The following is a 12,844-nucleotide window of genomic DNA, read 5'->3' on the forward strand; positions in this document are numbered from 1 at the left end:
GAAACAGAAGTAGCCTGGCCAACATGGTGAAACCCTGTTTCTACTAAAAATACAAAAATTAGCCGGTGTGGTGGCGCAAAGCTGTAATCCCAGCTCCTCAGGAGGCAGAGGCTACAGTGAGCTGAGATCACACCACTGCACTCCAGCCTGGGTGACAGCGTGAGATCCTGTCTCAAAACACATACATATATTTAAACTAATAAAAGTGGTTACTTGTAAAAGGATGGGTGCACAGGGAGGGTGAGAAGTGATTTTTCACTGTATAAAGTTTTTTTAATTTTTGAAGCATATGATTGTTACCTATTCAAGAAGTTAAATTACAAAGTAAATTAAATCCCTTGGTAAATAAAGAAACTCAACACATTTCTAGCTGATATATTTCACTGTTTCTATTTTTCCTACATCAGTCACAGAAATACGAGACAACTTTCGGAAATAGGAGAGCTAAAACCTTGAGATCCTCAAAGGTAACTGAAATAAAATGTTTAAATCAATGTGAAGCTCAGGTCTCCATTTTTGTTTATTTTTTTAAAGTAATTTCTCTTCTTTACAATGTGTTATCACACACACATGTGTATGTGCACTTGCACACATGTGCACATAAAGGACTTGAGATGGATAAACAAGAATAGCCTCCACACATGATTTTTTTTTTTACAAAGTTCAAAGTAGATTACATTTATGTGCTTTTCATTCATTACACAATGTACAGACATGATTTGTTCAATGACTTATGCTCCCCACATGGTTAAACAATGAGGATTTCCTATGGAAGACTAGACATGAAAGTTTTTAGAAGCAGAGACGTTTTCTGCAAAAACCAACTTCAGGCATACATTTGTGTTTACATATATTCCTTGAGAATACTACAGTAGCAGTGCATAAGTTCATTCTGTAAAAAGATCTGAAAGATGATTTTCAAGAGACTTAATGCATTGTGCTTTCAGGTAAAAATCCTAAGACAAAAGATCAGTTACTATGACAACAGTTAAAACTGCATATATGTGTTAGAGATCAGAAGAGGCTATAAAGAAATGTAAATAGTTGTGCTTGGGGGACTTTTTTTGGCAAAGTTGTCTTAAAAATAAATAAAAACTTAAAAAAAAGTCTCAGTGACTGATATAAAATAGACACAGCTATCAAGAGTTTCCTATACTTGGCTTAGAGGTGAAAAATAATCTCCACATAAATCACCTGGTATCTGGTAATCCCAGTCTGGGCAAGTCAGGCGGGGAAGGGGCTTGGAAGAAAAGAGAGTGATGTTTCCTTCCTATTAACACAAAGCATTAACCAGAGGTAAAGCCAGGTCGAACCAACTAACTAAACAGATGCCTACCTTCCTTTAGAACTCTTAGACCAAAGAGAGAGGTCACCCTACTTCTATTAGATTTTTTTTTTTTTTAACCCCATATGATGTTTGGTGTCTGGACCACATCCATTCGTAATTCACAAGATGAACTAAATATGTCCTGTCTTCTGTGAGACCCTAGGATAAGCATGATCCCTTAGTACTTTATGCTTTGTTTGCCCTCTACACATTAATGGTAAAATACTTATTTTTAGGAACACCATGGCAACCATTTATAATGATAGAGGGCAAGGTATAATTTACATAATCAGGTTGATGTTTGTAGGTAGGGAATAAATGTCATTTTAGTTCTAGGCCAGTTTGCTCTTTTGGTCCTGTAACTTTAAAGCATACGTGACCCCTCATAATCAAAGGGAATTAGAAAAAAGATGAGAAAATAACAAATGTTTTAGTCTTTTGCACACCAGGTATAGATATAAAAAGAACTTCTTCAAATAATTTCCTAGGTGTCACTCAGAAACACCCTTGCTGTCTGTAAAATAATGTTCTGCAGTCCTTCAAATTAAATTATAGAGTAATTTAAAATATATATTATACATTTGCAATTATTTCAAATCATTCTATAGTTGGTAGCATGTTAATGCAGTGAAATAGAGATAAAAGGCAGTCCACATTCATATGTTCAAGACAGTTTTACTTCAGTAGTCAACTGAAATCCTTGCTCATGTTCTAAGTATGGCCATTGTGATAAGACCTGAAAGAAGAAAAATGGAGAACAGTTAAAAGACATGCATCTAACAAAATTTCCATTCAATAAGCAATTGTTTGGACCTCAATGAACAAATAAAATATAGCACATACACAGGCACTCTACCAAGAACTCAAAAGTCAAATTGAATTTTGTTGGTATTATACAAAAGAAATCCAATTTATAGCAATGGACAGTCACTGGAGAGATTTAATTAAATCACTAATGTCTGGCCATAGCAAATCTATCCATCAAACATACCTCCTACTTTATCCAGTCACATCAGCCACAGTAATAGCAGATGTGCCATTTTAAAGCATGGGTAAAGCCAGCGGACTTTGTCAACAAAAGAATCAAGAGTCTACCTATATTCCAGGGCCCTAGGGCCACAAAGAGGCAGAAGCAGGGCACTCCTGTTTTGCTTCTCTCTTTTGAAGAGACTCTCTATATAAAACAAAAATAAGAAGAAGAATATGTTCTGTCCTAAATGAAGGGTAATGAAAGTGTGATTTAAAAAAAAAAAAAGTACACAGAAGGAGGATAATCACATGGGACTGGGGAAGTCAGAAAAGTTGTCCCCAGTGGTAAAAGCTGCCTTAAAAGATGGACAGGGGCCAGGCATGGTGGCTCATGCCTATAATCCCTGCACTTTGGGAGGCCAAAGCAGGTGGATCACCTGAGGTCAGGAGTTTAAGACCAGCCTGGCCAACATGGGGAAACCCCGTCTCTACTAAAAATACAAAAATTAGATGGGTGTGGTGGCAGGCACCTGTAATCTCAGCTACTCAGGAGGCTGAGGCAGGAGAATCCCTTGAACTGGGGAGGCAGAGGTAGCAGTGAGCCGAGACTGTACCACTGCCCTCCAGCCTGAGTGACAGAGAGAGACTCTATTAAAAAAAAAAAAATGGACAGGAAAGAGACAGAACGAGGAGATGGGCAGGCATTTCAGGTAAGGGAACAGCATGAGCAAGGGCCTGGAGGGCTGGGCCACTAGAGGAGCTTTTCCAGAATCAGTGAATAATCTAAAAGGCTTTATGCAATGATTTATAGAGGGAAGCAGCTAGACAAGATTGGCTCAGAGACATCTCAGATTGTGGAGTCTTAAATGACAAACTGTGGCACTAACGGTTATACACTTCGTCCTATGGATTATGGAGAACCACTGAAGGTTTTTGACTAGGGGGTGGTCGCGAAAGCAAGGAGAAATTAATCTGACAATGTGATGGATGGTTGGTGAGGGGAAGCGAATGGATGAAAGCAGGCCAGGCGCAGTGGCTCACATCTGTAATCCCAGCACTTTGGGAGGCGGACAGATCACGAGGTCAGGAATTCAAGACCAGCCTGGCTAACACAGTGAAACCCCGTCTCTACTAAAAATACAAAAAATTAGCTGGGTGTGGTGGCAGGTGCCTGTAATCCCAGCTACTCGGGAGGCTGAGGCAGGAGAATTGCTTGAACCTGGGAGGTGGAGGTTACAGTGAGCAGAGATCGCGCCATTGCACTCCAGGCTGGGCGGCAGTACGAGACTCCATCACACACACAAAAAATAAAATAAATAAAGGAGAGAAGGAAGAACACAGACAGAAGGTAGAGAGACAACCTAGAAGACAGTTTTGAAATGAAAGAGAGAGCGCAATATGCCAGGGAATACTGAAAGAGTTGGCATCTAAGCAAAGGTGAGAGGAGACCATGAGGAAAGTCATTCGTCACCAGAACACTAATCCTTGACACATGGAAGGTACGGAATAAATGTTTGTTCAATTTAAATAATTAACTCTAAGATTTCAAGCCAGGATGGCTGAAGGAAATAAGGGAATTGGTTGAAAGAGAAAGGTTCTGAACATGGTGTCTTCAAAAGTAAGGAAAAAATAATAATAAAAGAGAAAGGTTCATAATATTAAACAAGGCTGCACTGTTCATCTTTATCACAGTATACAGTTTGTCTTTTTCCCTAGGAGCAATTCCTAAACGTAGAAATGCTGTATCATGGAATACATGTGTTTTACATTTTATACGTGTTTTACGCCATTGTAAGTCAGAAAAGGAAAATAATTGAATACAGTATCAGGTATTAGATAAATAAGCTAAAAAGAAATAAATATGAGCTAAAAATTCTTCAAAGGCACCTGACCTCAACATGCTCTTGAAGCATTTCTTTACCTGTTCTTCTAAAAAACAAAAAAATCAAACCACCACCACCCTGCCACACACATAAAACCCTACACATATGTCCCAAATGCATCTTTAAAACCCTTACCTAAGATATAAGCAGCCACTAATTTTTGATTCACACTTAAGTGGAGGTAGAGAGGCACCAGCGATTCCACATCCCCCAGTGTAGGCAGCATGAGGGCTGCAATGCACACCACTCCCAGGAAGACAGTTAGTAAACTAGGTCCTGAGGAGACAGCTCTGTTTTCTGTAAAAAGACAAAAATCCCTAAGCTTCCTTCTAAAAACTTTAAGACAAAAGTTCCTTCACATATACTGGCCGCCACTCACCAGGATTCTGATTTTGTCTAACTTCTCCGATTGTTTCCCCATCATTTTCATCCGTCAGAGAGTTAACTGCTGGGCTGACATGGAAGCCCATGTCTTAGCCGGTCTGAATCATGGCTGTATAGAATGCTGACGTAGCATTGTGAGGTAGTGAGTTCCTCCTGAAAGGTGGTCACCAACTCCTCCCACCATCCCACCCTAGCCAGTAGAAAGTATCCAAGCATGTATCATCAATGTATGCACATTTTAAAATTATATGCACAAGTTCTGTACTGTTACGCTTAATATATACAAATTGAATTTTGGAAGAATGTGCTAAAATAAATATAAATTGAAGTTCTGATATTTTCTTCCAGTACCCCAGTAACTTGCCTGTGTATATTCAATTTGAGCCTGCCACACTAGACCTCCACTACCTTTCTGGAATATTTTAGGGAGATCTCCAGATAGGTTTGATCCTAATAACTGTACATCCTGCTATCGATTTTGAAAATGTTAAGGAACCAAAAGTGTTTCCCTCTGCTCTATCCCATTTATAGCAAAGAAGAACACAGCAGAAATGGTATCTGGCAAATACGCTAAGTGAAATAAGCCAGTCACAGAAGGACAAATACTGCATGATTCCACTTATACATGGAATCTAAAATAGTCAAACTCATAGAAGCAGAGAGCAAAATGGTGGTTGCCAGAGGATGGGGGAGAAGGATAATGCAAATTGCTAATCAATGGGCATAGTTCTCAATTATGTAAACTGAGTCCTAGAGATCAGCTTGACAACACTGTCCCTACAGTTAACAAGTATTTTATTGTACACAAACATTCATTAAGAGAGTAGATCTCACATTAAGCGTCCCTAAAATAAAATTCTAAAAGCTTAAAAATAAAGGCTGGGTGTGGTAGTTCACGCATGTAATCCCAGCACTTTGGGAGGCTAAGGTGGTGGATCACGAGGTCAGGGGTTTGAGACCAGCCTGACCAACATGGTGAAACCCTGTCTCTACTAAAAATAGAAAAATTAGCCAGGCGTGGTGGCATGCACCTGTAGTCCCAGCTACTCAGGAGGCTGAGGCAGGAGAATTGCTTGAACCTGGGCGGCAGAGGTTGCAGTAAGCCTAGACTGTGTCATTGCACTCTAGCCTGGGCAAAAGAGCAAGACTGTCTCAAAAATAAATAAACAAAATGTTATCAGACCTGCTATTCTACAGTTCTGGCTCTATGTTATAGTATACATACTCACATTTTTAAGAAACCCAATAACAGCATTGTTTTGTCATATGGCTTTTCCCACTACCTTTCCTTTCATTAAAAGGAACAGCCAACAGCAATACAATCTTTGTGTTTTAATAATGAAATAATGCTGTTCATTCTATTATTAAATGGAACTTTTCTAAATTATTAATACCTTAGCTGTTGTGTGGAGTTTAATTGAACTTCATCAGAGCCAGAGAGGTGAAAACAAATTCAAATTTTATAGTAATTATTGCTTGGGATGAAACAATAGCAGAAATACCTAAAAGAAAAACCCCAAGTCTTATTTCAGTTAATAGAGTACCCTTATAGTTATATTTGCAAGGATGAATTCTCAAGAAAAACAGTTATTTATGACAAGTACACCGTTCACTGCAGACCCACGATAAAGATAATTTCAAAGAATTTTTAGTATTTAGAGAACATTTACCATGTAGAGAAATTTGGAATTTTTAGTATTCCAAAAACATTTGCATAAATGCCTGAAATTTTTCAAAATGGAAAAAGCTTTTTTTCCCTAGTACTACAGGATAATTATAAAATACGTTATAAAGATATAGAAAATGTAAATGTTCCTCATAATTCCACCTTCCTAGAGCTAACAGTGTTAACAGCTTGGTATGTATCCTTTTAGATTTTACAAATGCCCATATAAACATTTAGAAGAATATTTTACATAAATAAGGCCATATTATACATACTGTTATGTAACTGCTTTTCTTTTTCCTTAGAAATGTATTTGAATACAAGTCATGGCACAAAAAATAAAAATTAAAAAAAGAAATATATTTGAAGTTCTTTCTATGACAATGTATAAGCATTTATCATTCTATCAGATCCTTGTAAATGTCTGCCTGGCACACTATCTTATGAATATTTAAAATTTAATCAATTTCTAATTGATAGGCTTTTAGGTTTTCAATTTTTTTATTTTTATAAACAATAATTAAGACGATATTTTTTTTATATGTATGTGTGTGTACAGACCATAATCTTCTTAAGCCAGAGGGCACTGACTCAAACATTATAGCATAGCCATAGCAATTCATTAGTAATGTAATTAAGACAAACCAACTAAAATTCCGATGTATCTTTTAAAATGGCTTTTTAAATAACCTGAGCTCTAGTACTTTATAAAAGTATACTCTGCAGGTTTCCCTTAACAGTTAAATTTCTGTTGAATGAAAAAAAAAATCCCAAAATATAAAATTGTACTTATGCACATAGGCAAGGTCTGGAAAGTAACATGAACACTTAACAAGCAGATTTGTTAAATGTGAGAGATTACAGGTACATTTTCTTATGTTACTGCTATATGTATTTTATACAATAAACAAATTTTTTTTTACTGACTTTCAATATATTTCAAAATCCAAATTTTTCATAATGTAGCCATCAACCATTTTCCTGCTAAAAGCGAGTCTCACAACACTTTTGTACCTATAATACTTTAATAACATTGTTGAAATGTCCTCTAAGCTAAGGACTTGCAAAAGTAATGACATTTCAAAGCCTCCCCAAAACAATCTCAATTTATTTAAACATTTTAATTCAGAGAAACTTAACGAAAAACCTGAGTGTTCCACATGTTGGAAACCACATATAAATTCCTGTAAATTTAATAGACAGGAGACTAAATCAGCCATCATGATACTCTATTAAAGAAGAAACTTTACCCAACTTACTGCCAGGTTATTAGGCACACTGGAGTCACTACCCATAAATGGGATATACTAGCCAGGACTGTGAATGGAGCTCTACTGTGGTATCATCCTTCCTCTAAAAAGCTGTCATAGCCATGAAAACCTTGTAAGCTAAAACAAAACAAAACAAAACAAACTCACCATTGCCACAGACCGTTACCAGACCTGACGCAAAGCCTTCCTAGCTCAGCCCATTTACAAGTTAATGCCAGACCCTGTGCTAGGTGCTGAGGATATAACAGTACTAGGAAAAGTGCCTGCCTTCACAGAGCTTCCTTGCAGGAATGGATTGGAGAATTCTTCCCCCCAAAACAGAGATCACCATATGTTATACCGGCATCACTTATCCTCATTGATCTGCCTACTCCAATTTTACATCAGAAAAATTCTCTAATGTACTTTAGATGTCGAGGTTTGTTATAAAAGTAAAGTAAGGCCTGAGCTCTGTAATCCCAGTATTTTAGGAGGCTGAGGGGGGAGGATTACTTGAGGCTAGAAGTTCAAGACCAGCCTGGGCAACACAGTGAGACCCTGGGTGTGGTGATGTGCACCTGTAGTCCCAACTACTTGGGAGGCTGAGGCAGGAGGATTACTTGAATCCGGGAGTTGGAGGCTGCAGTGAACTATGATGGCACCACTCCACTCTACTCCGGGTGACAGAGTGAAACCCTTTCTCAAAAAATAAAAAATAAAACAAAATAAGACAATACATACTACAATTCTTTTTTTTTTTTTTTTTTGACAGGGTTTCACCATGTTGGTCAGGCTGGTCATGAACTCCTAACCTCAGGTCATCTGCCCGCCTTGGCCTCCAAAGCGCTTGGATTACAGGCGTGAGCCACCATGCCCGGCCATACTACAATTCTTTAGCCTTTTAGCAGGATCTTCACCTGAATTTTAATAAATTTTAAAATAAAAGGAATAAACTTCTCCTACATATTATTTACATACACATATACCCCTAAATCTTAACCCTTATTATTTTTGGCTATTAAACCAATCTGTTAAATACAAAATTGAACTTCAAAGACTATTTTAAATTACAAGTCTAACTTCAAAAAACAAATACAAATTAAATGGCCTTTCTTGTACTGGTGAAAGCATTTTAAAAGTGGAATCTTGCATTTCGTAACTAGGTTAACTTTACAATATTGATCTGACAAAGGGACACTGGACAAAAGTTCTCTTTCAGCTTCAAAAGATGAAAAGCTGGTCCTATCAATTGATAATAGTTGCTGAGAATAAAATAATCCACTATAGGCTGGTGCAAAAGTTATTGTGGTTTTTCCAATTAAAGTAATGGCAAAAACTGCAATTGCTTTTGCACCAATCTAATAGCTACTACCTGGTCCCTAGTCCTGGTATTATCAGAAAATCTAGATGCTCCCTAATGGACCGGGAAGAGACTTTTGGCTACAATAAATCAAAGAGGCACCACTCCTTGTTATTGAAATAAACATTCTATGAACAAACTGATATGACTGAATATAACAGCAAGAAGATTTTTTTTAATCCTTCATATAATGTTGCAATTTCAAGGACAGCTGCTGTCATAGTCATGTAAGAGTGTCACCATCAGAAAGTTTCCAGTTTCCCTGTTTTTCTATGGAAAATTTTATCTTTCTCCTATTACAACAGGTTTAGGAGGAGATAATGAGAAGTTAAGAGGAAGGGGTAATGACGTCCAAAGAGTTGAATATGAGGTAGTGTCAATGTTGAAAGAATATATCATAACACTTCTGAATATCTAAGCTGGAAGGAAATGAGGACTGGAGAGGGATTCAATTAATAGCCCACAGGGGATATTATAATCTACTTAGTTTAATTAACTTCAACTTTAATGAGATTTTTTTTTTTTTTTTTTTTTCAAAATAATATGAACAGTGCACTAAGCTTGGCCTATTGCCAAACACAATCTCTCTCTTCCTTGGAACTAATTAAATGAGAAAGGATATAGGAAAGTCATGGAAACAAAAGCATAGAACTGCCAAATTGTACTAGCTTCATAAAGTATGGTGCCTGCAGTCTTAGATATATTTATGCTCTATTTAAAAGGCCACAGCACCAACTCCACTCTCCCTACAGCCTAGTCCAGTGAGGGGTATTCCTTCCTCTCAAAGTCCACCTCCAGGCTTCAGCTACCTGATTCTCTGGGTTCAGTTTTTAAGTAGTCAACCATGTTTGAAGTGGGAGATGATTTTCCTAGTAATTGTTCTTAGTTGCCTGATTATTTTAAAGTTAATAACGTGTAAGGCCTCAAAAGGGCTTTAAAACAACCCAAAACTACCTGGTTGAAACGACTGCTCAAAAAATAAACTTTCAGTTAAATGTTCCTTTATTCTTTTTTCCTCTTCTTCCTTTTGTTGTTCTTTTGCTGATGGGAGAAGAGTAGCAACAACCTCTTTTCTTCCCAAAGCCTTCCTTTGGCTTTGCTCGGAAACTTGGAGACGGAATTTGTCTATCACGCCATAGTGACAGGATCGAACATCTCTATGACGAATCACACTGAAAACAGCAAAAATAACAAATGCTGTTTAGATTTCTGGGAGCCAGCCAAACAGAATGCAGTGAGATATTTTAATACACTAAAACAATATTAACTGACTGTAACCAAATACTCAAAAACAGAAATTTGCTAAGATGCTAAAAAATCACAGTATAACCCAAAAGAAATCAGTAATTCTGAAATATTTGATTAAAACACATATTCTAAAACACAGAATAAAAGTCTTAAGCCAAAAATAAATGATAGGTAAAGAAAATTCCTTTTTGGTCAGGCATGGTGGCTCATGCCTGTGATCCCAGTGCTTTGTGAGGTTGAGGCCAGGATGACTTAAGGCCAGGAGTTTGAGACGAGGCCAAGCAACATAGAGATCCCATCTCTACAAAAAATTTAAAAATTAAGTGGTGCGGTGGCATGCGTGTAGTCCTAGCTACTTGGGAGGCTGAGGTAGGAAGATCCCTTAAGCCCAAGAGGTTTAGGCTACATTAAGCTATGATCGTTGCCACAGCAAGGGAGCAAGGCTCTGTCTCAAAAAAAAAAAAAAAAAATTCCTTTAGCACTGACTTTTTTTTTCTGAATATCTCTGTGAAGCAACATTTACTAAACAGGAATACATGCAATTGTTTATTCCCCACAAACATCTCATAAATTTCTATTGCTACTTACTTATTGTTCAAGCAATAAACCTCACCCTACACTTAAAATTGAATTTCAGGCATGCAGGTAGAAACAAGCAACTGAATAAGTAAGTAATCCAGTACAACAGAAGGCCAATAATACATCTCTATTTCTCTAAAGAGAAAAGAGTATGAAGCACTGTAATTCTTTTTTTTTTTTTTTCTTTTCTAAGACAGTTTCACTCTTCTTGCCCAGGCTGGAGTGTAAGAGTGCAATGGTGTGATCTCGGCTCACTGCAACCTCTGTCTTCTGGGTTCAAGCGATTCTCCTGCCTCAGCCTCCCAAGTAGCTAGGATTATAGGCACCTGCCACCATGCCCGGCTAATTTTTTTGTATTTTTAGTAGAGACGGGGTTTCACCATGTTGGTCAGGCTGGTCTTGAACTCCTGACCTCAGGTTATCCTCCCGCCTTGGCCTCCCAAAGTGCTGAGATTATAGGCATGAGCCACTGCGCCCGGCAGAGCACTGTCATTCTTTTCTGCAATTCCATTTATTTTATTTTGTTCTTACTAGGGAACACAAAACAATTAGGTGAAAGGTAACACATTTATTTGGCAAGAGACCCCATTTCTTTGAAATAGTTGTTTATTGTGTACTGAATGAAAATTTTTAAAAATGTGCAAAAACACATTCCCAAAGATACACCATTTTATGGCTTTGAGTTTCTGAAAAAGTATTCAAAAGAAAAGAATTCTGTTTCTCATTCTCACAGAAGATTTAAACAAATAGTGTACTTGGTAGCTTAAATTAAGGGCTGGTCAATGGATCCATCTGGTCACCACTATTTCTAAAGTAAAAATTAAATATGAACAGCTTGAACAATCATTTATCTGACACTCGAAGATGAAATTATCTGGAAGAGCTCAGATAGTATTTTACAGATGAGTAGTTACACAACTGCTTCCTGTTTATATAGATTAACTTCCAGGCTTTTAGTTGAATCACTTCAGAAGAACTTATATTACCATTGTTTTTAGACTGCAGTGTTATAGTTTTCCAAATTTCACTATAATAGCAGCATGTTCCAAAGAAAATTAAAATCCCCTATTACAGCTGGAGAAATTTAAAGGAATAAGTCAGAACTTTACCTTTATAATATCCCTGGTATGACTAAAACCACAACAATGAGAAAATGTTCATGGAGATACTAACACATATATGAGCACCAACATCATGAAATATTATTAAGTATTTGGCCAAATCTCTTAGACACTTCTTACAAAGAATTTGATAGACAAACTTTCAGCAAAAATTCAAAAGATTATAAATCCCTATGTGGGAACAGCTTCAAGAAATGATTTTTTTTTCAAGTTAAAAACATAAGTATTAACACACTTAAAACGTGTTACCAGGAAGTGATCTTGACTTACATATCCACACAACACTGAGGCTTTACTGCACCTGCAGCATCAACGACAACATACTTATTTGGAGTAGTACACAAAACTGAAAGAAAAAGTCACAATGGGCATTAGTGGTTTTTTTTTTAAAATTAGTTTCTATAAGTAAAAAATTAGTAGGGACCAGTTAAAAACCCAGAAAACATAGCTAAGAGACTTACCTTTGAACTTTAAGGCAAACTCATAGGGATTGTACAGTGTCAACACTTGCTTATGTGTTGACTGATCATCTGCATAAAATATGAGCTCCGTGGGGAACACGAAAACAGGAAGATTTCCTTCCACTAACTCTGGTTGTCTTTTTTGTTGATGCATTGGCACTGAATCCCCCTTGCTGTGGTTTCTGTTTTTACACTCTCAAATCTATTTTGGATTTTTCTTAGATTGATTTAAAAACTCCAAAGCATTTTGGCAATCTAGAAATAGAAGGAGAAAGCAAGAAGAAAAGTGAATGATCCCAATTTTCATTAATCTATAGCCCCTCCACAAAAAGCATATTTGGCATGCATTAAAATAGGCCTCCAAATCAGCCGGGTGCAGTATCTCATGCCTGTAAATCCCAGCACTTTGGGAGGTCGAGGCAGGCAGATCACTTGAGGTCAGGATTTCGAGACCAGCCTGGTTAACATGGTGAAACCCTCTGTCTACTAAAAATACAAAAATTAGCCGGGTGTGGTGATGCGCCTGTAGTCTCAGCTACTCAGGTGGCTGACGCAGGAGAATTGCTTGAATCTGGGAGGTAGAGGTTGCAGTGAGC

General features: G+C 37.3%; 1 protein-coding gene across 4 annotated transcripts in view; it reads right to left on the bottom strand.

Moving 5' to 3' along the window:
• Nucleotides 1-496: 496 nt before the first annotated feature.
• Nucleotides 497-12,844, bottom strand: part of MOSPD1 (motile sperm domain containing 1) — a 25,227-nt gene continuing 12,879 nt past the window's right edge. Inside the window, exons 2-7 of one of the 4 annotated variants that reach the window (XR_005197328.1) lie at nt 12,249-12,503; nt 12,058-12,133; nt 9,794-10,011; nt 5,958-6,065; nt 4,559-4,684; nt 4,388-4,476 (exon numbers count right to left, since the gene is read on the bottom strand). Coding sequence is in view for 3 of the 4 variants with exons in the window: in XM_017511993.1 (XP_017367482.1) it covers nt 2,032-2,063; nt 4,315-4,476; nt 9,794-10,011; nt 12,058-12,133; nt 12,249-12,402 (642 nt within the window). In the remaining variant the exon portion in view is untranslated. Of the gene's footprint in view, nt 2,064-4,314; nt 4,477-4,558; nt 4,685-5,957; nt 6,066-9,793; nt 10,012-12,057; nt 12,134-12,248; nt 12,504-12,844 lie in introns of those variants that run through there. The other 3 variants (XM_017511993.1, XM_037732618.1, XM_017511995.1) reach the window with 3 other exon arrangements.

The sequence above is a fragment of the Cebus imitator genome, unplaced genomic scaffold, assembly GCF_001604975.1.
Source record: "Cebus imitator isolate Cc_AM_T3 unplaced genomic scaffold, Cebus_imitator-1.0 Scaffold458, whole genome shotgun sequence".
In the NCBI taxonomy this organism is placed as follows: Eukaryota; Metazoa; Chordata; class Mammalia; order Primates; family Cebidae; genus Cebus; species Cebus imitator.